The sequence below is a fragment of the Eretmochelys imbricata genome, chromosome 23, assembly GCF_965152235.1.
Source record: "Eretmochelys imbricata isolate rEreImb1 chromosome 23, rEreImb1.hap1, whole genome shotgun sequence".
Taxonomy (NCBI): Eukaryota; Metazoa; Chordata; order Testudines; family Cheloniidae; genus Eretmochelys; species Eretmochelys imbricata.
In genome coordinates, this window is record NC_135594.1 from 3,379,426 (window position 1) to 3,405,277 (window position 25,852).

The 25,852-nt window shown below is 55.4% G+C and overlaps 1 protein-coding gene across 3 annotated transcripts in view; it reads left to right on the forward strand.

Moving 5' to 3' along the window:
* The window catches only part of PAK4 (p21 (RAC1) activated kinase 4), an 89,594-nt gene extending 76,610 nt beyond the window's left edge, over window positions 1-12,984 (forward strand). Inside the window, exons 4-9 of one of the 3 annotated variants that reach the window (XR_013348659.1) lie at window positions 1,225-1,707; window positions 2,915-3,048; window positions 4,766-4,892; window positions 8,700-8,825; window positions 9,876-10,065; window positions 10,753-10,883. Coding sequence is in view for 2 of the 3 variants with exons in the window: in XM_077840697.1 (XP_077696823.1) it covers window positions 1,225-1,707; window positions 2,915-3,048; window positions 4,766-4,892; window positions 8,700-8,825; window positions 10,753-10,887; window positions 12,506-12,661 (1,161 nt within the window). In the remaining variant the exon portion in view is untranslated. Of the gene's footprint in view, window positions 1-1,224; window positions 1,708-2,914; window positions 3,049-4,765; window positions 4,893-8,699; window positions 8,826-9,875; window positions 10,728-10,752; window positions 10,888-12,505 lie in introns of those variants that run through there. The other 2 variants (XM_077840697.1, XM_077840698.1) reach the window with 2 other exon arrangements.
* Window positions 12,985-25,852: the final 12,868 nt, after the last annotated feature.

Genomic DNA, 25,852 nt, shown 5'->3' on the forward strand with positions numbered 1-25,852 from the left:
ACCCCTCAGGTCACGATCCAGGTTAGGACTCGGTCTCCTAGGTAAGAACTGAGTCCTCCTGACTATCCAGCAGCTAAGGCTGAGCCGTGTTCGGGCTCGGTTGACTCCCAACCTACCAACAGTGCCCCCAGAGCAGATGCACACCCCCCAGGCAAAGCACCCCTCCTGCTTTGCTTCCGAAGTTAATCCTCCGCTAAGCGGCTTCTTCCATGAGGTATATCCACTCTTGATCGATTTAAGGCCTATCGAAGCGGGTGTTTCTAGCAGCCTGCCGGAGTGGGTGGCGGGATGGTTTGGTGGCCACCTTCCGGCTTGTCTGGACACTTCTGTGCGTCGTGGTGCTAAACCTCTAGTGTGCAGTGAAGATGGTTCGTTCCTCTCTAACAGCTGCATGCTCTGCGGCCCATGCTGCCTCCTGCAGGAACCGGTTCCCTGAGCCGCTGCCTCTGAGCCCTGTAGCAAGCCGATGCCACCGCTAGACCGGTCTCCTTCAGCAGTTGCATGCTCTGCATCACCACTGCATTGGCTCCCTGTCCTCCTCCTAGCAAGCCTCGCACTGCCGTACCGCGGACGCAGCTTTGCTCCCTGCACTGTCTCCTGGAACAGCACCTGTCTCCTCTACACCCGCTGCGTTCTCGGTAGCTCTCCCGCGCTGCGCGCTCCTTCAGCAGCCGCGCGCTCTTGCCCCTTTCCTGCTGCAGCCGCGCTCCCCGTAGCAATCCTGCACCATCACTGCTCTCTCCTTCCAGCGGTAGCACCCTTAGGAATGCCAACGGATGCTTGAGGCCTCTCTCGCAAGGCCCTGTCCAGTAGAAACACCTGTAGATGCTGTCTGGATGTCTGGGTTTTTTTTTTTTTTTTTTTTCCTTTCTTCGTACCTATTCCTTCTCCTCACAGCCATCCCAATGCAGATCTCCTCTCTCTTTTCTCTCTGTCTCTCTCATTCAGCAATCTGTAAACTCTAATCACTGCCGTCTCTCTTCAGACAGTCTCAGCAGGGCTTCTCTGGTAACCCCATGGGAGGATGCCACCCTGACGTCTTTTTCCTCTTCCTCCCTGCAGCCTATTGGTAGGGAAGATTTCGGAGTGGGAAGCGGCTTTTGCTCTGTGCAAAGGCAGTCAGCGATCAGAGAGCCTGGGGTCGATGTTACATCTCCCGGCCTCTCTGTTTTACGTTCAGCTGCTGATGTGCTGTTTCTTTTCTTTCCCCCCCCCTCCTTCCAGGCAGAACCCAGGTCTGCGAGGCCCCAGGAAATGGCGTCCAATGGGCCAGTAAGCGGGAGCAGTAGCTCCTCCAGGGTCCACCAGCCAGGCCAGCCGAGGTCCAAAAACCCAGAGCCGCCCCAGCCGGGACTCTCCCCGCACGCATCAGAGCCCCACTTAACTCGCATCCCCCAGTCAAACCCCCAGCCATCTTATTCCCAGCAGCCCCAGCCGCTTCCACCACCTCCCCCCACCACAGTGTCCCAGCAGCCCCGCTCCCCACAGCGCGAGCCCCAGCGGGTCTCCCACGAACAGTTCCGAGCCGCCCTGCAGATGGTGGTTGACCCGGGCGACCCCCGGACCTACCTGGACAACTTCATTAAAATCGGCGAAGGCTCCACGGGCATCGTCTGCATCGCCACGGTCAAGAGCACAGGGAAGCTGGTGGCTGTGAAGAAAATGGACCTGCGGAAGCAGCAAAGACGTGAGCTGCTGTTTAATGAGGTAGGTGGCATGTCTAACACACGTGAGCCTCTCCAGGGAGAGCGAGTGGCTACTTACCCCTCCAAGACAGTCGCCTGTGTGGGAGCCCCACTTCTTCAGAGCCCTGCCTTACGGACAGGGGATGCTGGGGACCGCAGTCCCCTTCGGGCCGGAGAGTGCACTGGCGGCGTGGGACGTGCAGTCAGCGCCACTCATTGGGGTGCAAGCTTGGAACCCTAAAGGGGAGCATGCCCCAAGGGGAGCAGTCCATTCGGTTGGTTCTGTCATGCTGTCCCCTGGGTGGAAAGTGTCTGGATTTGGGGAGGATGTTTTGGAACTTCCCGTACACCTGTGCATTGCTATATGTTGGAGAAGGAATTCGCACTTCGTTTCTGAGGGAGCTCGTTCCGCAGCCTCAGACCAGCCCCCAAAGCGGCCTCGTCTCCTGGATAGATGAGCTTTACCCTTATTGCAGAAAGTTTTCATGGTGCCATAGGGGTGTCGCTGCTGACTGCGATCTTCATCGCAGAGTTTTAGTCTTGTCTTTTAGATATCCTGGGCCCAGGACCTTGAAGATAAAGGTCTTTGGCCAACTCAAGATGCAGACAGGCGTTCAGCAGGGTTTTCAGAAGCACCTGAATGAGTTAGGTGCTTGAACCTGCTTAGATGATTTTGAAAAATCTCACTCAGCGCCCATCTGCATCTTTAGGTGCGTAAATTCCTTTACAGAGCCGGCCCTTGGGCTCCCAATTCCCAATGAAAGTTGATGAGACTGGACTCGCAAGAAATCACTTCTGAAAATCGACGTAGGCTCCCCAATTACGTAGGTGCTCCTGGTCCCCGTTAGCCTCGTTCCTCCCCAGTCGCTGAACCAGCAACGCCCAGTCCTCTGGGGACAACCATCCCAGTAAGCGTTCCTTGTTCCCTCTCCCTCTGTGACTTCCATTGTCCACCTGGCAAATGCCACAGCGATGCAGTCTCCTTGTAGAGTGAGTGCCACCCCAGCTGATCTCTAGCTAGGCCTAGGGTGGCTTTTCTGGTGGGGTGAACCCTGCCTTTTAGGGAACCACATTCAAGTCAGGTTTATTTTCTCCTCCTTTCTAAAAAGGCTTTTCCTCTGTACGTTACGGGGCTGCAGCCACGTTTGCATTGCCGGCTGTTAAAACCCACAGCCCTGTTCCTCTGCCGGTGCCGGCCATAATGCCCCACTCTGCACCCTGCTTTTCAGGTGGTGATTATGAGGGACTACCAGCACGAGAACGTGGTGGAGATGTACAACAGCTACCTGGTGGGGGACGAGCTGTGGGTGGTGATGGAGTTCCTCGAAGGCGGAGCTCTGACGGATATCGTAACGCACACCAGGTACGATGGGGGTGGTAAATCCTGCCCTGGGGCCTCGCGCTTGGGCCAGCTGACCCCTCTGATCCCAGCCTCTGAAGCGAGGTCGGCAGCGGGCGTGGAAGTCATAGGTAGAAAAGGAGCACTAAAAATGCCAAGGGGTGAGAGAGTGTCTAGGCCAGGGCAGCCAGGCCAGTGGATCTCAGTAGCTCCAGCTCAGGAGTGTGACAAGCCGGAGGGCAGGAGAGGGGAGCCCTGGGAACAGGCAGCTCAGAAGGGAGATGGAGGGGTTAGGTTATATTTGTGGGTATCTCTCCGCCGCAGAGCTAACTCGGGTGCTGCCCCAACCCCTCGCTCCCGCCCACACGCGACCCTCTCACCTGAGTTCAGTGGTGCTTTAAACCCCGGCTAGCTGGCCCATGCGGACCCGAGTGAGGCGTTCATGCAGGCTGGTAACCTGTGCACTTTGCAGTGAGGACGCAGGCTAAACCACCGAGCGCGGATAATCCTCCAGTGCCTCCCCACAATTCTCTCTGTGCGCCCAGGACAGACGCATTCGCTGGGAAAGAGGCCTGGAGTGGCTCACCTTCCCCGCAGCACAGAGACCCATGCGATGTGCCCCCAGAAGTCCTGGCGATGCTCCTGGCGGGGGAAGCGCGGAACCTGTGGCTGGCTGCACTAACCCGAGTGGGGCTAGCCCAGAGATGCAGGCCCATGGGCCTGTATCCCTCTGCAGGGATGACCCACCCAAAGAGACTAGCGGCACTCCCAGACAGGCTACGTCTACACTGCACAGTCAGCTCGGATGATTGGCCTGGACTCCCTGGGTCTCAGCACCTGGGCTAGCACGGCCCGCGTGTGAGCAGCCACTCTGCAGAGCCTTACCCGAGTTGCTGTCTCTCTGCGCTGTCTGAGGATCCAGCCCAGGGGTCCCTGGGAAATACTCCTGGTGTCTCAGCGCAGTCTGTTGTGGGAGAACTTGTCTCTCCTTCCGAGGAATTGTGGGAAGGGTGTTGGAGGGTTATCAGGGCCCCAGTGATTTAGCCGGTGTCCTCACCTTAGAGTGTGTGGTTCCAGCCTAAAATCTAGGGACAGAACCCAGGAATCCTGACTCCCCAACCCCCACTCGAGCTGGGGACAGAACCCAGCAGACCTGACTCCCAGCCATGCTGCTGGGTCAGCTAGCTGGGCTTAAAACCCCTCCAAACCCAGGCCAGGGGTCTTCCTGTGTAGATGGTAGGGCGAGAGCCCAGGTTAAGTGTGGAGCATAGCTGTACCCCAGAGGTGAGTCTGGGGGTGCAGACATATCCTGTTCTAGGAGCGGGGTGGGGACCCACCCACAGGGGGGCTGCAGAGTAGCTCTCAGAGTTGCTTGTCTGTCTGACACCCCCCCCCCCCCTTGTGTGCGGGTCTTCCTTGTTGGTCCACAGTTCTCTGCGAGCCCACTGCGTTCATGCAGTGATTCTAGCTGGGTGTATCTGCTAAAGGCAGGCTGGGGCTTTCCATCCCGGCTCTGCCAGACTCTGTGTGACCTTGAGCAAGTCCTTCCTCAGTTTTCCCCATCTATGAAGTGGTGATAATACTTCCCCCACCTAGGGTGGGTCTGAGGCGAAATGAGAGCTGGCAAAGCACTTCCCACCGGTCTGACGCTGGGCATTACACCGGGGCAGTTCCCCCTGTTACTGCAGAGCATGAGGAGGCGGGCGGCTTGTCAGTGTTCTGAACCTCTCCCTGCTTCCAGGATGAACGAAGAGCAGATCGCCGCCGTCTGCCTGGCTGTCCTGAAAGCACTTTCTGTCCTCCATGCCCAAGGGGTGATTCACCGAGACATCAAGAGCGACTCCATCCTGCTCACCCATGAAGGCAAGGTAAGTGAGACTCCCCCAGCTGCCTTAGCTCTGGTGGGGGCCTGTGGGCTGATAAACCTTCTTGGCCTGCGGTAACAGGATTTCTGCACCGCATGGGGCTGGGTGAACTGGCTGTGCCCTCTCCTGTGGGGACAGCGACACCTAGAGGGCGCATTTTGATATCTCCGCATCCGATAAATCGCTGCGTAAAGGTAACAAGGAGTCCGGTGGCACCTTAAAGACTAACCGATTTATTTGGGCATGAGCTTTTGTGGGTGAAAAGCCCACTTCTTCAGATGCGTGGATTAAAAATGACAGATGCGGGCATAAATATACTGATACATGAAGAGAAGGGAGTTACATTACAAGTAGGGTGACCAGACAGCAAGTGTGAAAATCGGGACTGGGGTGGGGGGTGATAGGAACCTATATAAGACAAAGCCCCAAATATTGGGACTGTCCCTATAAAATCAGGACATGTGGTCACCCTAATTACAGGTGGAGAACCAGTGTGGACAGGGCCAATTCAATCAGGGTGGATGTGGTCCACTCCCAATAGTTGATGAGGAGGTGTCCATACCAAGAGAGGGAAAATTGCTTTTGTAGTGAGCCAGCCACTCCCAGTCCCTATTCAAGCCCAAATGAATGGTGTTAAATTTGCAAATGAACTGTAGCTCTGCAATGTCTCTTTGAGGTCTGGTTTTGAAGTTTGTTGTTGAAGGATGGCTTCTTTTAAATCTGTTCTAGAGCGTCCAGGGAGATGGAAGTGTTCTCCTGCTGGCTGTTGTATGTTACCATTCCTGACATCTGATTTGTGTCCATTTATTCTTTTGCATAGAGATTGTCCGGTTTGGCCAATGTACATGGCAGAGGGGCATTGCTGGCATGTGATGGCATATATCACAGTAGTAGACATGCATGTGAATGAGCCTCTGATGGTGTGGCTGATGTGGTTGGGTCGTCTGATGGTGTCTCTAGAGTAGATATGGGGACAGAGTGGGCAATGGGGTTTGTTACAGGGATTGGTTCCTGGGTTAGTGTTTCTGTGGTGTGTAGTTGCTGGTGAGTATTCGCTTCAGGTTGGGGGGCTGTCTGTAAGCGAGGACTGGTCGGTCTCCCAAGGTCTGTGAGAGTGAGGGTTCGTTTTCCAGGATAGGTTGTAGATCGTTGATGATGTGCTGGAGAGGTTTTAACTGGGGGCTGTACATGATGGCCAGTGGTGGTCTGTTGAGCCTGTCCTGTTGTAGGTGACTTCTGGTACCCGTCTCGCTATGTCAGTTTGTTTCCTCACTTCCCCAGGTGGGTATTGTAGTTTTAAGAATGCTTGACAAAGATCTTGTAAGTGTTCGTCTCTCTCTGAGGGATTGGAGCAAATGCGGTCGTAACTTAGGGCTTGGCTGTAGACAATGGATCGCGTGATGTGTCCTGGATGGAAGCTGGAGGGATGTAGATAAGTATAACGGTTAGTAGGTTTCCGGTATAGGGTGGTGGTTATGTGACAATCATTTATTTGCACTGTAGTGTCCAGGAAGTGGCTCTCTTGTGTGGACTGGTCCAGACTGAGGTTGATAGTGGGGTGGAAGTTGTTGAAACCCAGGTGGAATTCCTCAAGGGTCTCCTTCATCCTCTGGACCCACGGGAAGAGGTCATCAGTGTTGCACAAGTAGAGGAGGGGCACTAGGGAACAAGAGCTGAGGAAGCGTTGTTCTAAGTCCTGCCATAAAAATGTTGGCCTACTGTGGGGCCATGCGGGTACCCATAGCAGTGCCGCTGACTTGAAGGTAGAAGTTGTCCCCAACTGTGAAATAGTTGTGGGTGAGGACAAAGTCACAAAGCTCAGCCACCAGGTGTGCGTGGCCTCATCAGGGACACCATCCCAGGGTTCTTGCCATTGGCTGTGGCTCCCTCCACTGCTGCGCTAGCATGAGGCACAACTTGAGCGTTGCCCTGAACCTGACTCCCAAAAATCTCTAGCTTGGGTTAAGTGGTGCTGTAAGCTGGCCCATCAGAGGGGGGTGGTTCGTGCCGGAGCGGTGCGGACACTGGAGTTTCAAGGGGGAATAATGCCGTGGAGATGCAGCAGCTCACCCGAGAACAACTCCGCTGCCAATCCCATCGCTGTGCGTCGCTGGAACGGTGTTACGCGGTCTAGCCACGCTCACTAGAACTAGCTATACTGCGGCGGCTCCGGGGTAGTGATGGTTAGAGTGCAGACAAGCCCGTATCAATGTGCTAACTCGTGTGAGAACTCCACGCTGTCCTGTCGTCACTAGGGGCTTGGCTCCCCTCCACTGCTACACCGACAGGAGACCTTCTCCCGTCACTGTGGTTAAGTCGCCTCCCCGAGAGGCAGTAGCTATGTCTCCTGTCATCACAGCACTGTCTACACTGGGGGTTAGGTCGGTATAACTCCGTCGCTCAAGGGTCTGGATTTCTCCAAATTCTGTTTTTGTTTTTACAACCTCCTTTCCTATTGATTGTAGAATATGCTTTTTCCTTTGTGTGTGGAAGACGAGGGGAGCGGGCTGTGCAGGGGAAACCATGAAAGTGACTGGGCCCTGCAAACAAATGTGGGGTGGAGGGGAAAGCAGTTTTTTCTCTAATCTGGTTCAATTACCATCCTTTTATAAGTGGTTGTAAAAAGTAGGTTAAAAAAACCCTTCGGCTAGTGTAAGCTGATTGTGTCCCCTTTAAAGCAGAACAAAAAAGCTCTTTTTTTTTTTTTCAAATTTACATCTTCAGAGGGTGGTAGAAATGTGAGCTAAATGTCCGACTGGTAATGGAATATCCATGTTTTTCTCTTTAAATAACAGTTCCATTTTAAAATTGTTCATCTTTTTAATGTCCTACCAGGACCAAAGTAATTGGCTCTTTTTCCCTTCAGTGGCTCATGATTCTAAGCCCCTAGAGCCAGGCTCTGTCCTAGGTCTTAACAGCATGGTTACAAGTCTTAAGTTCACCCTTCCTTCAGAACCTAACCCGATCCACGAGAGCTAGAAACGATTGTGTAATGAAACAAAGCAGTCTCTATTTCAATATGGCATGAGTCTTGGCCTATCCATGCCTCTCTGGGCAGTCCATTCGATTCACCAGGCACCCCTTTCAATACAAATCTGACTTCCTCACAAGCGAATCATATGGAAGCGGCTTCAGTCCCTCGTGCAGATTTGCATTTGGCGTGCTTTAAATAAGAAAAGTCTGATTGATCTTTCCTTTGGCTCCATTTTCTGTCTGACTGTGCAAATCCGCCTCGTTTCCCAGGGTGTTTGCCATCTAGGCCCAACAGATGCCGTTCAATAGTGGGTTTTGAAATCTCAATAATTCCCTGTCTCTCTCCCCCCCCCCCCCCCAACCCTTTCATCCAGAAGGCCCAAACCTATTATACCCTGGCTATTATGGATTAATTGCCTGCCAAGCATGCTTTTGAATCTGAGCCATTTTGGGGTTATGCCGATGTGAACAGGGGTGTTTTGTTTACACTGATAAACTCCTGTGAGACTTTTACATTTCTGAGTATGGGGATTGTAAGTCTTGTCCTTTGGAGACTGAGATCACAGCGGGTGGAGGCTGGGGAGGAATTGTGTACTTAAAAACTAAACAACTTTGCAAACCAGAGTTGATCACAGGAATGTTGAGCAGCTTAGACAATTTTTAGAATTACACTTTATATTCATCTGCGTGGCTTCTTAATGGTTATCACTTCAATTGCATTTTTGGTCCCTCTTTCTTGCTGTGGATCAGGGATTGCTGGCTGTGGTGTGGCAGGCTGGTATAGCGGCTGCCAGCAGTTTTCCCTGTGCTAACCCTCTTCCTTTCCTCTCTCCCTAGGTGAAGCTCTCTGATTTTGGGTTTTGCGCGCAAGTGAACAAAGAGGTCCCACGGCGGAAGTCGCTGGTGGGAACCCCCTACTGGATGGCACCAGAGCTCATCTCCCGACTACCTTATGGACCAGAGGTAAGGTTAGAGGGGCAGGGCCCCAGAATCCATGGGGGAAGTTCATCCTGGCCCCTTCCTGAGAAGGCTCATTGAGAGCTAAGGGAGGCCGCTGCTAGAGAAGGGAGCTGGGAGGGTAGCGATGGGAAATGGAAATGATGGGAGTGTCAGGGAAACGAAGTGTCAGGGAAATGATGGAGTGTCAGGGCCTGGGCGATCCCTAGTTTAGTGCCTGGGTAATAACCTGGCACCTCATGCTTCTCTCTCTCCTGCCCCCCCACCCCCCAGTTGGGGATACAAACAGGGGCCTCAACACAGCCATGAGCGCTCCGATCCACCTTTTGACCCTGCAGGGAGATGAATAGATGGTAAAACCCCAGCAATGCGAAACCCTAAAGGCTGCAGGATGGAAAGGTGGATGCAGCCTTTAGCTTCCTAGGCCGCGGGGTAGGGGAGCAAGTTCCCAGCACCTCGTGTGGAATGAGCTGGTAGGAGCCTGTCCACATCCCACTGACGCTAACTGGTCCTTGGATCAGCAGCCCCGTGAGGATGCTGGTGGGTCACTGGGTCGCCCGTGGGGCAGAATTCGGTTGGTCTTGCTCTATAATTTTGATGATGATTGCTGTTTGTGCGCTTTTCCCCCCAATTTTTGTAGACCTAAAGGTTCACAGTTGTGGGAGAGGTTCAGAAAAGGGGGGGGAGGGGGACAATTAATTATTTAATGACTGTAGAGGTTCAGATTCGAAAAGTTAAAGCTTTGTAGCTATTAACCTGCAAATTGTCAGCATCACCTGTCAAAATCGGCAAAGTAAATAGCCTTAAACCAAACTCTCTCCTACGTTCATGCCTGCCTGTAAATTTCAATTATCTGTGGAAATGGTTTCCCTTGGTTTGTGTGTGTGCAGTGAAATTGACGGTTATACCCTAAAGGGAGGGTGGATGGGTGTGTTTTTTCTCTCCATGCTCCCAAACCCCGGGGGCTTCTCTTGACTAGGAAAAGCTGATCACGTAAGGCGAAGTTAAATCCGATGTGCTGACTCAACCTGCCTGAAACTCTCTCACTTTTCCAAGGCAGGACAAACCCTGCAGAGGCTTCCTGTCTGGTGGCCAGTTATTCCCGTAGCAGTGAAATCCGTTTGACTGTTCACGTCTGCTTCTGGCACGTCTGTAGCAACAAAGGCCACTGGGTGGCGCTGTGTATAAAGGCAAACTAGCCAGAAGTGCATTTGGGTCCTAAAAAGGAAAGTGTTTTACTCTACAGGTGCGAACGCAGAATTTGGTCCCTTTCTTTGGAAGACTCACCTGCTTGCTTTCAATTCATGGCATTCGTTCCTGGTTCCTGTGCATCTTTAGAAATGTCTGTGTAGTAATAAAGCACTAGACACGCTTACGGCCCTGCTAATCAAGGGGCAGACTGGTGGAGGTGGGGTTTGGGATTCCTGCGGTGACAGATTTAGAAACACACCAGTCATCTGGTGTAGCAGGCCAGGCTCTGGGTTTCTACACCACATGACTGGTGTTTCTAACATGCAGCTGCCGTCTTGGTCAGATCCAGACTCCAGGCTGCCTTGCCTGGGGGAGTGTGGCCTAATCGCTCTTTCAGTGAGACCCTATGGTGCTTTTCACCTCTGGCGAAGGTACCGGTCTTTCTGATTTTAAATAGGACACCGATGTGCCGCCCAGGGAGCGTTGTCTAGCAGACTGGGCTGGGAGCTATTCTTGGACTGGGCAGGCCACTTCCCTTTCTGTGCTTCCGTTTCCCCTCCCCATCCTTTGTCTATTTACACTGTCAGCTCTGGGGGCAGAGACTGTCCATCACTCTGCATCTTGTAGTGCCCAGCCCAATGGGGCAGTTCTGGGTGTACAGCAGCCCCCCACCCCACCCATCATTCCATCACCAGTCGCTGTCCCTTCGCTTCCCTTTCGCCCATCTCTTCTCTCTTTGCAGGTGGATATCTGGTCCCTCGGAGTGATGGTGATTGAAATGGTGGATGGAGAGCCCCCTTATTTTAATGAGCCCCCCTTAAAGGCAATGAAGATGATCCGGGACAACCTGCCCCCCAAACTTAAAAATGTGCACAAGGTAAAGAACGTGTGGGTCATCTCCTCCTCTCCGGAGTTAAGTAGGGTCAGGAACCTGGATGGGGGAGACCCACAGATGTGTTCCGCAGTGCATGGGCCTGGTTCTCCCCCATAAAGGCTTCCTAGGGGTGGCTAGTCAAACTGCTCCTAACTCTTTAGCAAGCCAGCTGAAGTCCTGGTGAACCGGGTTCCTTTGTATCTGTTTTTTTTTTTTTTGCTCTCTTTCACTTGCTCACTCACTCATTGGGGTGGGACGTTCCACACACAACAGCCCTGAGGATGTTGATGTTTCACGGTGACTCTCTCAAGTCCGGGAATGAGACATGGATGTAGGTCCAGTCCCATGTTCGTATGCGCCCTGGGTGAGATTGTCGAGAGCCTAGGGGAGGCAGCAGAACTGAGTGGACAGAGCACAGGAGTGGAACGCAGGACTTCTGAGGCCGATTCCCAGCTCTGCCACTGCCCTGCCAAATGGCCCTGGGCAAGTCCCTTCCCTCCCTGTTAGATTTCATGAAGCTGTCAGTGCGGGGTAGGTGTGGAACAGGATAATGGCAGGACCTGCAGACATGTAGCTTTTAAAACCCTCTGTCTGCATTGCGAGAGAGAATATGCAACTCGGACATGAGTTCTCCATATATGTTGTGTACGTGTACGTGTGTGCTCGCACGCCTGCTGTTGGCTCTCCAAGTGAGTGCATGGGTGAGCCATTGCCGCGTTGTGCTTCAGTTTCCCCTCCCACCCATTATCCATTCTGAGCTCTTTGAAGCAGGGACTTCTTGCACGCACACAAGGGAGCCGTTAGTACGTGATCTTCTGCTGAAGGGCTTCCCTTGGTCGTGACCACAGTCGGGGGCTGAGCTCAACGGGCTTTTGCGACCTGTAGTTTTCAGCATGCTGAACCACACAACCTCCACTTTCTCACAGTGATTGTGCGGCTTTTGCATCGAGCGAGGAGTTAACAGCAACCACCCATTTTACAGACTCACTTCTGGCCCGGGGGAGAGCGCTGTGCCCAGGCGAGCCGAGGCCAAAAGCTTTCTGTGTTCTGGTCTCCACCAGGGAACCCTGCCTCCGTGTCCTCCGGCCCCCTCTGGGGGTGGGGGTGGGGGGAGCGCACAGATGGTATAAAACCCTCAGAGAGGAGTCACATGTTAGCGTGGGTCTCTGGGTGCGTGGGCGGCGGGGGGGCCTCGCATGCAAACAGGTTTGATGTCTGGGGATGGATTGCTCTGGGGATAGGGAGGTGTCTTCCAGGATCTGTAACGTGTTATCTGTGACTCATTGCCAACCGCCCTGTTCCTCGTCTGACTTCAGAGGCCAGATGACTTGGCACTTAAGGCCTGGGGTGAAATGGGGCGAGCTCAAAAGACTTCTCTCTCACTGCTTTTCCTCTATGCCCGGCGGATGGAGGTTGTGCCAGTCCATAGCTCCCCCTCCTTCCCTTCCCCACCTCCAGACCGTCCAGTTCCTGCCTGCTGCAGGATCCGGGTGGGTGGCCGACTCAGGGGAGCCTAGGGCTGTTGTCATGCTCCTCCGGCAGTGGCTTCTCTAGTTCCCAGTGGCACTCGCTCTTCTCAGCCCCTGACTCATGGCTGCGCCTTCCTCCTCCTCCTCTGCAGGTTTCTCCTTCCCTCAAAGGATTCCTGGACCGCTTGCTGGTGAGAGACCCGGTCCAGCGAGCCTCCGCCAGCGAACTCTTGAAACACCCCTTCCTGGCGAAGGCTGGGCCTCCCTCCAGCATCGTGCCGCTCATGCGGCAGAACCGGATGAGATGAGAGTGCCGGCTGCACGAGAGAGAGAGAGAGAGACGCACACGCCGTCTAACCGCTCCCCACGCGGCCACCCGAAGCAGCCACGTCCCTGCCTCGTCCCCTGGCCCTCCGTTCTCCAGGGCGCTGCTGCCGTTCCCTTTGGCCGCCGCGGCAGGGACGGCGGCTCCCAACAGCCAGATCAGCAGCAGGAGCGTTCGGCTCTCTCGGTCCCTCCGGGTTCCCGGCGGCGTCCCGTCCGCTGCGGGGCCAGCGGTTCCGCTAACTGGATTTACAACCGTGCCACTACTGTGATGGCCGGCAGGAGTTCTCCTGCCTGTCGCACCATACTGCTGAGTCGGGAGGGGGGCGGGGGGGGCCAGCTGGGGCGGGGGGGTTTAATGACTTTAAAATTTCTGATCAAAATGGTAGTTTTTACACACACACACACACAAAGACAAGGCGGGGCCGGGAGCGACAGACACTAAGCAACTCAACACTGGAACTTCCAGCCGCGTCTAGAAGCAGCTTTGCCTGTTCCTCTGTGGCTGCGGGCTCAGTCTTCCCTGGGCCGGGACAGGAGCGGTCGGAGTAGGTAGGAGCGGTTTTGTTTAGCTCCGGAGCATTTGGGTTTTTTCGGTAGGGTGGCAGCCAACGGCAGGGCATCCTCCCCAGCACCTGGGTCCTCTTGGCAGGAGCAGCTGCCTCCAGGCGCAGCAAACGACGACGCCTGTTGCTGGGTTGTTGACAACCCAAATCTCCCCCTGCCAGCTCCACCCCCGCTGCGTGACTGCTGAGATCAGCCCAGCCCCTCTGCCTGCTAGGATCGGGGTCTCCACCACACCGTCCCGCGCAGGAACCTAAAGCCTGTTGATGCTGCCCCCGTGCTCGTTCTGCGTTGTCTAGACACGTGCTGCTGCTCAGTCTTCGGGATTGGGTGAGCAGAGACCTGGCCTCTTCGCTTCACAGGTTCCTTTGCATCCAAGTCGCCCAAAGTGCCTGGCTCACCCGTCCCCCAGGGGCTCCAAAACGCAATCCACTCCGGCCCCCTGCGGCTAGAATGCAGAAGACTTGGGGGAGAGACTCTGGTATCCCAGCATGCAGTGCCGCTTCTTGATCTGTGCAGCCTTGCATGCTGGGATACCTGGAGTCCCTGCAGTGCAGGGCTGCTGTACCATAACAGGGGGACAGGCGCGTGTCGGGGAGGGAGGTTCCCAAGGCTCCCGGCCTGTTGCCTTCAGTTTTGGGCAGCCTATGGGGTCAGAGGAATAAAGGCCCCAGTGGCCTACGGGGGAGCAGGGGCCCTGAAGCTCTCTGGTGTTGTCTAGGCTTAGGGGCTTGTTGGATCATCTGTGAGAGATCCTGCCAGAGGGGACTCCCCTTCCCCGGCAGGATCTTCCCCCTCTGCGCAGCCCATGGGCCCAGTTCAGCGTAGGGAGGAGGTGACAGGGTCTGGTCGTGGGTGTGGGAAGGGAGCTCAGCACCGGTCGGGGGGTGGCCTCCTCTCGGAGCTCAGGGGCTGGACTGAGCTGTGATCTCTGACGCCAGCCGGGGAAGGGGGCGGATTTCCTACCCCTGAGAGAGACTCTTCTGTCCGAGGCTGGCAGCTGCGTCCGCAAAGCAGCCCGCTCTGCGATCGGGGGAGGTCGGTGCTATAACACGGGTCCAAAGGAAGAATTGCCCCGAACTGGGCCAACGTTTTGTTGCTTCTACTTTCCATTCTGCCAGGGAGGGGCTGCTCGGGGAGGGTCCCGCATGCAGAAACTGAGCCATTTGGAGGAGGATTCCTCCCCGCCTTTGCGCCGTGCAATGAACATGCATGCTGTACCGCACAACCTCCCCTGCATGCTTTCTGGGGCGTGGGAGGGGCACAGGGATGGTCTTTCTTTACATGCTTTTAGCTACTTCAGTTAGAGTTCGCTGCCTTTTTTCTTCTCTGCGGGAGCCCCCCTCGTGCAGCAGGAGTGGGCTGGTTACAGACACAAGGGGATTGTTTGCGGTTATTTTATCTGGTTTGCCTGGCCACTGGATTCTTGTCTGCAGAACTGCACATCAGTCGTGCTTCTTGTTACAACAGAGAGAACTACAGGGCACTAGAGACTGACAGGGGCAAGGGGGGCGGAAACTGGGTCCAGTTAGGTATTTTTATGTGCTGGACCTAACTCTTCCCTGGGTGGCAATCGGGAATTGGCTCCACTGGGGTGCAAGCGATGGGCAGAGCAGAAGTCGGTCCAGTTAGGAGCCAGCCACGGGCATGTTGAAAGTTGGCTAATGCGTAAGATCTTCTAGAGCACTCCACGCTGGCTGAATTCTGCTCTTACTGATCCAGTGTCTTACCGGGGATTTTAGGGAGAGCAGGATTGAGCCAGTGCTGCGTGCTCAGTTGTCCGAATTCGTGACATGTTATGGCTGCGTCGGGTGACCGGGAAGGTCTGTTTCATGCTCTTTTTCTATTAGGCCTTAGCCTTAGCGTTTTTAAACATAAACTAGATCACTAAAACACCCTTGAAGTGCCCGACAGCATGACCAGGATGTGTGTATTCATAGCCACCCACGATTGACCATGATGCAAAGCTCTCTGTCACCCAAACCCAGCGCTACACCCAGACGTGTTTACGGTGTGGGGGTGGGTCTTGTTCAGTACAGCCCCTCGGGCACTGTGCTGTACCTAGGCCCTCCCTTCTCAGCCCGAGCCCTTTGTCTAACTCCTGGCTGGGCTCCTGCAGTTTTTCTCAGCTCTTGACACATCATTATTCAACCTTCTGCCGTTTCTCAGCCCGCTTAAATTGCAGCAAAGCCTGTGGGTGTGAGACTGTCCCGTGCTGTACAGTACACCCGGCCTTGCAGCTTCTCACGCCCATGTTCTGTTCTGACATAAACCACATCAGCCGGCTCTGAATTCCTCCTCCGCCTCATAACCCATCCCCTGATCTCCCCATACGGGAAAGTTTTTAACCAACATTTATTTTCTTTGGGGTTTCAGCTCAATTACACAGACCTTCTCCGGTCTCTTACTTCACCCAGTCATGGTGTGTTACTGGGTACCCTCTGAGCCCCATCCTCTACTGTTCAGACCCCCGAACCTCTCCCTGAGCTTCTCGGGGAGCACACGAGCTGGGGCGGACTCTTTACGGCTCACGGATTGGAGCAGAAGGGCTTTGTGGGTCACTTGGCAATGGCGGCTGAGCCCCCAGCCTGCCACTCAACATGCCTCTGGGCCGGCTCAGGATCCGGGGTCTCCTTTAAGCAAATGGGACCTGGGGCGTGGGGTCGAGCGTTCCCAGGGGGCACAGGGAGCGGGGGGAGGCATTATCCTTCCACTGGCATGAGCATTATTCCCAGCTGATGCCACTGTAGCAGCATCTGCTCCAAGTCCCCAGCTGGTGAAATCAGCCTCACACCCAGGGCCCGCTCCTCAGCTGCTGTCGATCCCTGCGGCCCCATTGCAGGCTGCAGCTCGGCCAATTTACACCGTTCGCTCGCCACTTCTCCGGGCGACCCCTGGCGCTGGGCTGCTTCGCCCCCGGCCAAAGAGCTGCTCCCCCTTTCCTGAATCACTCGCTCCCCCAGCACCTGCTGCTGTGGGGGAAACCCCGGCGGCGGTGGTTTGCTCACTGAATGACCGGACGGTCCTGCTTCCCCCCGCTACGTCATCGCACGCCAACAGTGGGCTTGTGACAATCGGCACAGGCTGGTCCGCTGCGGTGTAAGACACTAGCTTCCCCCCCCCCGCATCCCAACTTCCACAGCAAGCTGCTTAGTGTTGCAATCCTCTGAGAGCCTGGGGCGGGGGGGGCCTGGCAAGGCAGCTCAAAGGCGATGCAAAGAACTGGTGAACTCTGTCGAGAAACAACTACTGATTTGTTTTCTTGTTACTATTTTTTTTTAAAGAAGCTATTTATATTGTCATTTTGTAACACTACAGTATTCCTGATTTGGGGGGGGGGGGGCCTGATTCAGCCAGGGACTGACTTGTATAAAAAAAAGGAATTGGATCTTGTGCTGTGAGTTTGGGGTTTGGGGACTTTTTTTTGTGGGCCTCAGCCAGGCAAAACTTTTCGAACAGTTTTGAGGTTAGTGTGACAATTACAGGCTTTCTTTTTTGGGAGGAAAACGAAACCCTGGCCTCGTGTGGTTTCTTTGGGGGGAGGGGGGCGTATGTGCAGGTTCACGTGCTGCGGGGGCTAGAGCTGGGGTGGTTAGATGGCGGGGGGGGGGCGCTGCCCGGTGCTTGCTCTCGATATGTGACGTACCTTCCTGGGGAGAAGGCGTCAGCCGCTCCAAGGCACTTTCAAGCTGGTGGAGCAAGTCGGAGCCCTGGACTGGAAGTCAAAGCCAGAGGCCAGTTAGAACGAAGGCACCGATTTTCAACCGAGCTCCCGAGGGACGTGCTCCGTTCTCCGTCTCTTGACCTCTTCGAATCCAGGCCGGGGCCCAGACCCCTCGAGCCTCTGACTTTTCACTGATTTCAATGGAAACCAGGAGCTCGGCCCGGCTGGCTTTCTGGGGGCGGGAGCCCCGGGCTCACCGTGCAGGGGCCGCGGGTGGAAGCCTCCAGCCTCTGATCTCCAGGGAAGATCTCCCTGATCTCCTGATCTGGCTCTTCCTGGACTGGCTGGTGTCGGTAACAGCTCCCAGGGGCTGTATCTGAGAGGGTTGAACGTGCAGTGGGACCCCAGTGGGCTACGTGCTGCCCTGGCACAGGCTGAGAGCCGGCCCTGCCTTACTCAGCACTGCCGAGGGAGCAAACGGGGGGTAAGGATCAGGAGCCCGCCCGCCTGAAGGGGGTAGAGTTCCTGCTCAGCATCCCAGCCTCCTTTAAAACAATACAAGCCTGGGGGAGGGGGGGGAGATTACCCCCCCCCAGTGACCTTTAAAGACATCATACATCACTCCAGTGCGCCCTTTAGAGAAAGAAAGTCACCGTCATCTTCAAAAGTACCCTCCGGCTGCCTGGTCCCACGTCTGGGAGGAAGGAAGCTGCAGATTTCCCAACCGGCCTCGGGGTGGGGTGGCGGGTGTCTGCTGCAGGAACCCACCGCGCCAAAAAGCGCATGGTCGAGAGGGTGCCAATGTGTCTCCTTAGCAGGGAGCCGGGCCTGCTGCTGCCGCGAGGCTCCCACTGCGATGTCACTCTCGCCCGCCCCGCTCGGTCTGTCCTGCTCAGTCTGGGCCTGAACCCCCCCCCCGCCCCCCCCCCGAGCACACAGGGAGTTGAGGGGCTGGGGCAGGCCCATCGCCGTCCCAGTTCAGGATTGTGGTGGCTGGATAGCGCCTAGCCGAGAGCGGCTGGTCGGGGCGAACCCCCCGCGTAGAGAATCCGCTGAAGAGCGTCCACACACGGCCGGCCGAGCGACACGCCAAGGGGGCACCCAGCCAAGGCGGGACTCGCCCAGCGTTTTACCGGGACAGCGTCTAGGCCCGGAGCTCCCAGCGCCTGCTGATCACCTAGAGAAACCGAACCTGAAGAGCAAGGGGGCCGCTGGACAACAGCCGCCGGGGTCTGCCCCACCGCCTGACTCGGGGAGGCTGCTCTAGTGGAGGGTAGGGCCCAGCCCCGGGCTACACCAGCTCTCCCCCGCCGCCATGCCCAGCCCCGCGCTTAGTGTTGCCGTAAGTCAGATGCGTGGGGCAGGGGCCCAGGGTGAACTCTGTTTAGAGCCATCCCTGGAGTTGGAGCCGTGCGGCTCTGTGTCTAGCCGCAGGCCCTGTCCGCACTGCGAAGGGCTGGCTTAGCTACGGCGGCCAGGGCTGCGATCACCGAATGAAGCAGCTGGGCTGGCAAATGCCACCCCCACCCTGGCACAGATGCAGTTACAGCAGCTCCCCTGTGCTTTCCCTGCTGCAGCTGGTCTTGCTGGGCAGGACGCTGGAATAAGGCAGGCCAGGCAATGCACCGTTTAGCTGGTAGCCCTAGGAGCTTTTTGCTGGCCTAACATCCCGGCGACGGCTCTACAGGCAAAGCACTCCTCATGTAGACGGACCAGGTCACAGTCAGCCACAGGGTCAGCGAAGCCAGGGGTGGACCCCTGGGCTAAAGCAGGGGGGGGCGGTGTTCGTGTGTAGACAAGGGCTCGGTTCTGCAACTTCTCAGTCTCTTGCCATGCACGTTTCGCAAGGACGTGGGTCGCCACGGCCGCCCACTCTTGACAGGAACTGAATTCTTGCGGGGGTGGGGGGAAACGGTCTCATGGGTCTGGGCACTCATGGGTCTGGGCACGATCAGGGGGCCCTGATCTCGGTCGGGGTTTGTACAGCACCTGGCACAATGGAGGCCCTGAGCTCAGCCGGGGCCACGAGATGCTGCCATGATATAACTATCCTAATAATAAAAGGAGAAAGGATGTTCCCTGGCCAATGTTAACCACTGGGATTGCGTTTAACTTTCAAAGGGAGCCAGATACTACCATGATGGGCCCTGGCTATTGACCTCATTCCACTCGAATAGACGTAAATTAATTTTTGTAATAACTACAGTGTCCTCACAAGGTGATTTTTAGCTGTAGGGTTACGGGGGGGGGGGGAGAATGGAGCCCAAAGTCAGGTCTGCTGGGTTCCGTCCCCAGTGCTGGGAGGGTTGTGGGGGGTGTATTGGGTTAGAGCAGGGAGGTTGGAAGCCAGGACTCCTGGGTTCCGTCCCCAGTGCTGGGAGGGTTGTGGCGTGTTGGAAGCCAGGACTCCTGGGTTCTATTCCTGGCTCTGTCACTGACTGTGTGACTTGGAGGCCCGGAGAGGGGGAAAGGACTTTCCCAGTTTCCCCATCTTTGGGGTAGTAATACTCCAGCTTGGAGGACCCTGTGAGGATAAAGTCCCTCCTGGTTGGAGGACTCTGGCTTTGACTGCAGCTCAGAGCTCCACAGGAACCTACACGTTCTGGGTGGCACCCGGAGATACGCCGACAGCCTGTGCTGTCCGGGCAGGCCCTCGGGCTCACCTCCTGCCCTGAAGCTGGCCAGAGAGAGGGGATTCCCTGCTGCTCTGCTGGGGGATTCACAGCAGGCAGGGTCCTGGAGCTCCTGACACACAGCGGGAGCCTTGAAAGCCCGGGGAATTTCTGACCACCTGACGCTTCCCACACGCTACGAAAAGCCCCTTTGTTTCCCCAGCAGCCCCAGTAGCGTGGAGATCTCTCCCACCGCCCTCACTTGCTTTAACAGGCTTGGTGCGGTCCTACCTGCCTGGGAGATCGCAATCCAAACCCACTGCCTGATCACCAAGGCCACAGTGTCCCCCATTTCCCCTCCCCACTAGTATTAGTGATCTTTTTGGCTGGTGGGGGTCTGGGCAGTGCCCTGACATGGGGCCCCAATCTTGGTCAGAGTCTGGGTGGCACCTGGCACAATGGGGGCCCTAATCTCGGTTGGGGTCTGGGCTGCACCCAGCACAATGGGGCCCCGATCTCGGGGACACCAGGTTCTACCGTAATGCATGTGGTACTCAATATTTTCACCACCTCAGGGAGCGTTTGGATCCTCCCCATGTTCCAGTCATGGGTTCAAGGTGGGAAAGGGGTCCCATGTCCCAGTTCCTCGTGGGGAAGGCGCTGCTCCCCCGATCCCTCCCCCAGCCTCCCAGACCGAGGAACTGCAGTGGCCCAGCTGGATTCAAGGCAGCAGGTTTCGGCTCCTTAGACTCTTGCCAGTGGAGTGGCCGTTCACGGGGCATTGAGCCCTGCCCACGCCCGCGGTGGCTAACAAGAGCTGCTGGCGTCGGCCCCTCGGGGAATCGGCGCTGGGGGGAAGAATTCCAGTTTCTTTTCCATGTGAAATTTTGAAATGTGGCGGGGGGGGGGGTGTTTCCCCCTTAAATTTCCCAGGGGAAATTTTGGTGTTTTTCCAACTGCCTTCATTTTCAGTTTCCCCTATAAGCTGTCAGTAACCGCAGCTCTTTGAAACAAAAACCCAACGATTTCACCGGGAAATCGCCATTGTTCAGTGACATTAAACCACCAGCAAATCATCAGCTGGGATGAACAAATGTCACCTCCATCAAAAAACCCTTTAAAAAAAAAACCCCTCCAATGAAGCAATCCTCATGGGGCTCTAAGAAGGACTCATTGGCCGTGCCCGGGATAGACAGCTGGACTGCTTTAATCATCCTGGGGTAACTGGAGGGTCTGACTGCCCCAGGTGTGGAGGCATAAAGCACTCACACCTTGTTAGTATGAATTATATTATTGTAGTATATTACATTTGTATTGCTATTGGGTGTTTTACGGTAGCACCTAAGAGCCAGTCATGGACCAGACCCCATCATGCCATGCGCTGTATATTATTATCACTATTTATTACATGTATTATGGTAGCACCTAGGAATCATGGACACGGACCCCATTGTGCTGGGCAGGAGATACATTTTTAGAGCTATTAGGTGAATTACAGTAGCACCAAGGTATCCCACTCATGGTCCAGGACCTCATAGGGCTAGGTGCTCCCGTAATACACCTAATAGCAATCCAAATGTACAGCGCCTGGCACCTTGGGCCGCCAAGGTGCTATCGTAATAGACCTAATAGCAATATCCCAGTGCTGACCTCCAGGCCCCTGCCCACCCAGGGGCAAGGTGTAAACCCAGTTCACTTCACACCCAGCCAGCTTCCCTAGAGTGGCCTGGTGGATCAGCCCCTCCTTGGGGCACTTCCCCATTGCCGCCCCATTCTGCGCTAACCAGACCAATTCCTGGATGTGACAAGGCGGCTCAAAATCCACCCTCCCCACCGCATCTCTGAGCCTGTCTGTCCTATCCCAGAGCTAAAAATAGCCAGGCAGATGGTGAGATGGGCTGTGACTGAGGAAGGAAGAAACAGTTCCCCTAGAGCTCGTGGAAAAAGCCTTGTGAATAAGGTGGCTGAGCCACCCCTCCACAAAGCATCCTGTTTCATCACATTTACAGTCTGGGCCCCTACCACATCCCTCCCCAGCGTGGAGCTCCACAGCTTGGGCCACGCACCTCGCAGTCAAAAGGACAGCACGCTTGGAAGGTGCTGGGCACTGCTGGGAAGGGTGGCCTAGGGGTTAGGAGGTGAGCCTAGGACTTGAAAGACCCCGCTTCAATTCCTTGCTCTGCCACAGACACCCTATGGGCAAGTCACTTAGCTGCTCCGTGCCTCAGTTTCCCCACCAGTACAATGGGCGTAACAGCCCCACCTCACACGAGACAGTATGAGGGGCTCAGAGATTAGGAGAACAGGGGCCAGGTAAGTAATTAAAATAATAATCTAGGTCTTATATAATAATCCCCAGCTCCAATACTTTACAGAGAGGTCAGTTGCCTCATCTGTTTTACATATGGGGAAACTGAGGCATGGGGGAGGGGAAAGTAACTTTCCCAAGGGCAGTGGCATAGCTGGGGCTTGACCCCAAGGTTCATGATTGGCTAGCACTCTGTCCGCTTGAGGCAGAGGAGTTAGGGGCCACCAGTGACCCATGCTGCAAGTCATTAGGCGGTGTTTTCCTGCAGTCCCAGCTCCTGGAGACTGATTAATTCAAGGTATTCCAGTAATACCCAGCTGAGACCTGTCTCTGCGCAGCGCCTGGCACAATGGGGCTTCAGGCCATGACTGGGACTCCTAGATGCTACCGTAATACCTGTAATAAATAATACAGCCTAAACAGACCACAGCTGTCTAAAGACTCAAAAAAAACCCCAAACAAAATCAGAGCATCCAGAAAATTAGAACGTCCCCCTGAGCTCTCTTTCCTCATCCCTCACCTTGCTCGAGAAGTGTCTCAACAATTCTCCTTGTTCTCGCGCAATGCATCAATTCTCTTCTTTTTAGGCCTTCTCTCTGGGAGGGACATTGACTGGCATAGGCTATTCTGGGATAACCAGACACCGTTTTGTAAAGAAGAAAGCAATAGACCAGTGCTTCCCTGATAGGAGACCAACCCGTTATTCCTCTCCTGGTTAAAACACAATTGTGGTTGGTTCAGAATAACACAAAGCGGGGTTTGTACTTGTAGGAAATTCTCCGGTAGCATATTCTCAGCCTATGCACCAATAAGCCAAGCTGCAAGGCAGAAATTCTCCCTACTGGATCCCTTGTCTAGGGATAAGAACATAAGAATCGCCATAATAGGTCAGACCAAAGGTCCATCTAGCCCAGTATCCTGTCTGCCAACAGTGGCCAGTGCCAGGTGCCCCAGAGGGCATGAACAGAACAGGTCATCATCAAGTGATCTATCCCCTGTCACCCACTCCCAGCTTCTGGCAAACAGAGGCTAGGGGACACCGTCCCTGCCCAGCCTGGCTAATCGCCATGGATGGACCTATCCTCCGTGAATTTATCTAGTTCTTTTTTGGAACCATTATAGTCTTGGCCTTCACAACATCCTCTGGCAAGGAGTTCTACAGGTTGACTCTGCATTGTGTGAAGAAATACTTCCTTTGATAGCTTCAAAATGGGTCTGTTTATAAATGATTAGCAAGTGCTCGAAGAATGTTCTGAGCTATACTTGGAAGTTGGCCTCCTTATAGTGATGTTTGTCAAGGGGATGGTATTTTTTTGACCAGTCTAGCTATACTGGTACAGCCTGCTAGTCTGCGGATGCAGTTATACTAGGTTGTAGGTGCCTCCCCTGGAGAGCTTATTCCCCTTCCCATGTAGGAATGGTGCTACGCTACGGCTGGTGGAATTGCTTTGACTAGACCAAAATAGTTAAACCGAGAACGGGGCACTCTCTTATTAATAGCCCGAAACCCACGTGGCGTAGTTATAAACAACTTACTAACCTGGGTGGTTGAACTGATTGAAAAAAACCAACTTTTTAACCCAGAAAAATTTGGGAGGAAATGAAAAATGTTTGGGTTCCATAAAAAAACTTTCCGAGACTTCTGATGCGGTTTTGCCAATTTTTTCCCCTTTGCCCACTGAAAACGGAGGAAGGGGCAGTTGGAAGCCAAAAATATTTTAGTTTTTTTTGGCCAGTGAAAACCCCCAAGTTTGTATTTTATTTATTTTTAGCTTTGGCTGATCGAAAACTGACATTTTTCAAGGGCCGGAAGCCAAAAGCGTCTGAGGGTTTTTCTTCCAAAACCAAAAGGCCCAAAAGATTTCGAGGGGAAAAGGAAAATTTCAGGAAAACAAAAGTTTCTTCCACAAAAAAACATTTGGGTGGGGGGGTGGGGGGGACAAATAAATAAATAAATGGTGGGAAAGAAGAAACTCGTGTGAAAGGTTCATAGATCCACTGTGATCATCCGGTCTGACCTCCTGGATAAACTAGGTCCCAGGACTTCTCTGAATGAATCCCTGTTTGAGCTAGGCAGCTCTTTTACCAAAACGGGCCAGGTGGTGGGTTTTCTTTTGCCAAAGTGGGTCCCACCCCAGCCCTGACTGCACCTGGAGAGGTCCTGTCCAGCATTGTCACCAACCCCAAACCTGGATGGGTTCTAACACTTGCCCCGGGAGATGCCCTTAAGTAGCTCCTTGGCGGCCTTTCCTGGCCTATTGTCCCCATGGGAAGGGCTGAGCAGGGAGGGAGCCTTCCGCGGCTCTGCAGGTCGGGGCGGCTGGCACCTGCTGGATGGGTGCTGTGCTGGCATGCCTGGGAAGTGGGTGAGGTGCAGACGGGCCACAAGGTCCCCAGGGGTGGCACGGGTGGGTGGGGGGAGCCAGGACACAGCTCTCCAGTGTTTTGCCACCGGGCCAGCCAGCCATCTGTCCTAGGTACCTCACCATCGGCTCTGAATGCCTCCCGTCCCAAGCTTCCATGTCCAGACCAGGGACTGAAGGCACCCACGGCTGGCAGGGGACTCGGGAACGGGGAACCGGGGACAGGCAGGTGCCCCAGGGACTCTGGGTAACAAGCAATGGGGCACTGGGGATGGGCAGGGTTCCCAAGGGGATCTAGGTCACAGAGAATGGGGCACTGGGGATGGGCAGGGTTCCCAAGGGGATCTAGGTCACAGAGAATGGGGCACTGGGGATAGGCAGGGTTCCCAAGGGGATCTAGGTCACAGAGAATGGGGCACTGGGGATGGGCAGGGTTCCCAAGGGGATCTAGGTCACAGAGAATGGGGCACTGGGGATAGGCAGGGTTCCCAAGGGGATCTAGGTCACAGAGAATGGGGCACTGGGGATGGGCAGGGTTCCCAAGGGGATCTAGGTCACAGAGAATGGGGCACTGGGGATGGGCAGGGTTCCCAAGGGGATCTAGGTCACAGAGAATGGGGCACTGGGGATGGGCAGGGTTCCCAAGGGGATCTAGGTCACAGAGAATGGGGCACTGGGGATGGGCAGGGTTCCCAAGGGGATCTAGGTCACAGAGAATGGGGCACTGGGGATGGGCAGGGTTCCCAAGGGGATCTAGGTCACAGAGAATGGGGCACTGGGGATGGGCAGGGTTCCCAAGGGGATCTAGGTCACAGAGAATGGGGCACTGGGGATGGGCAGGGTTCCCAAGGGGATCTAGGTCACAGAGAATGGGGCACTGGGGATGGGCAGGGTTCCCAAGGGGATCTAGGTCACAGAGAATGGGGCACTGGGGATGGGCAGGGTTCCCAAGGGGATCTAGGTCACAGAGAATGGGGCACTGGGGATAGGCAGGGTTCCCAAGGGGATCTAGGTCACAGAGAATGGGGCACTGGGGATGGGCAGGGTTCCCAAGGGGATCTAGGTCACAGAGAATGGGGCACTGGGGATAGGCAAGGGCCCTGGGGATTCTGGGTAACAGAGGCTGGTCTGGTCTGGGTGGGCAGGGGCCCCGGGGGATTCTGGGTAATGCAGGTGCTAGGGCCCTGGGGGATTCTGGGTACGGAATGGGGCGCTGGGAGCTCATTATGCCAAAGCAAAACGGTTCAGGGCTGGATGGGCAGAAAGTGACGCTGGGAGGCGGGTGAGTGGGGAACAAAGGGAGACGTGGGACCCTGATCGGAGCAGGTGAGGATTAGGCAGGGGTGATGGGGGGGTGCAGTGCACTGGCTGTGGGGGGAAGGGAGTAGGGGTCTGGCTCAGGCTGGAGGTGCAGGGGGGAAGTGCAATGCATAGGTGGGAGGCAGTAGGGGGCTGGCTCAGGCCGGTGGGGGGGAGGGGAGCAGGGGTGCAGTGCACAGGCTGGGAGTGCAGGGGGATGCAGTGCACTGGCTGGGGGGCAGTAGGGGCTGGCTGGGAGGGGAGAAGGGGGGCTGGGGGTGCAGGGGGATGCAGTGCACTGGCTGGGGGGCAGTAGGGGGCTGGCTCGGGAGGGGAGAAGGGGGGCTGGGGGTGCAGGGGGATGC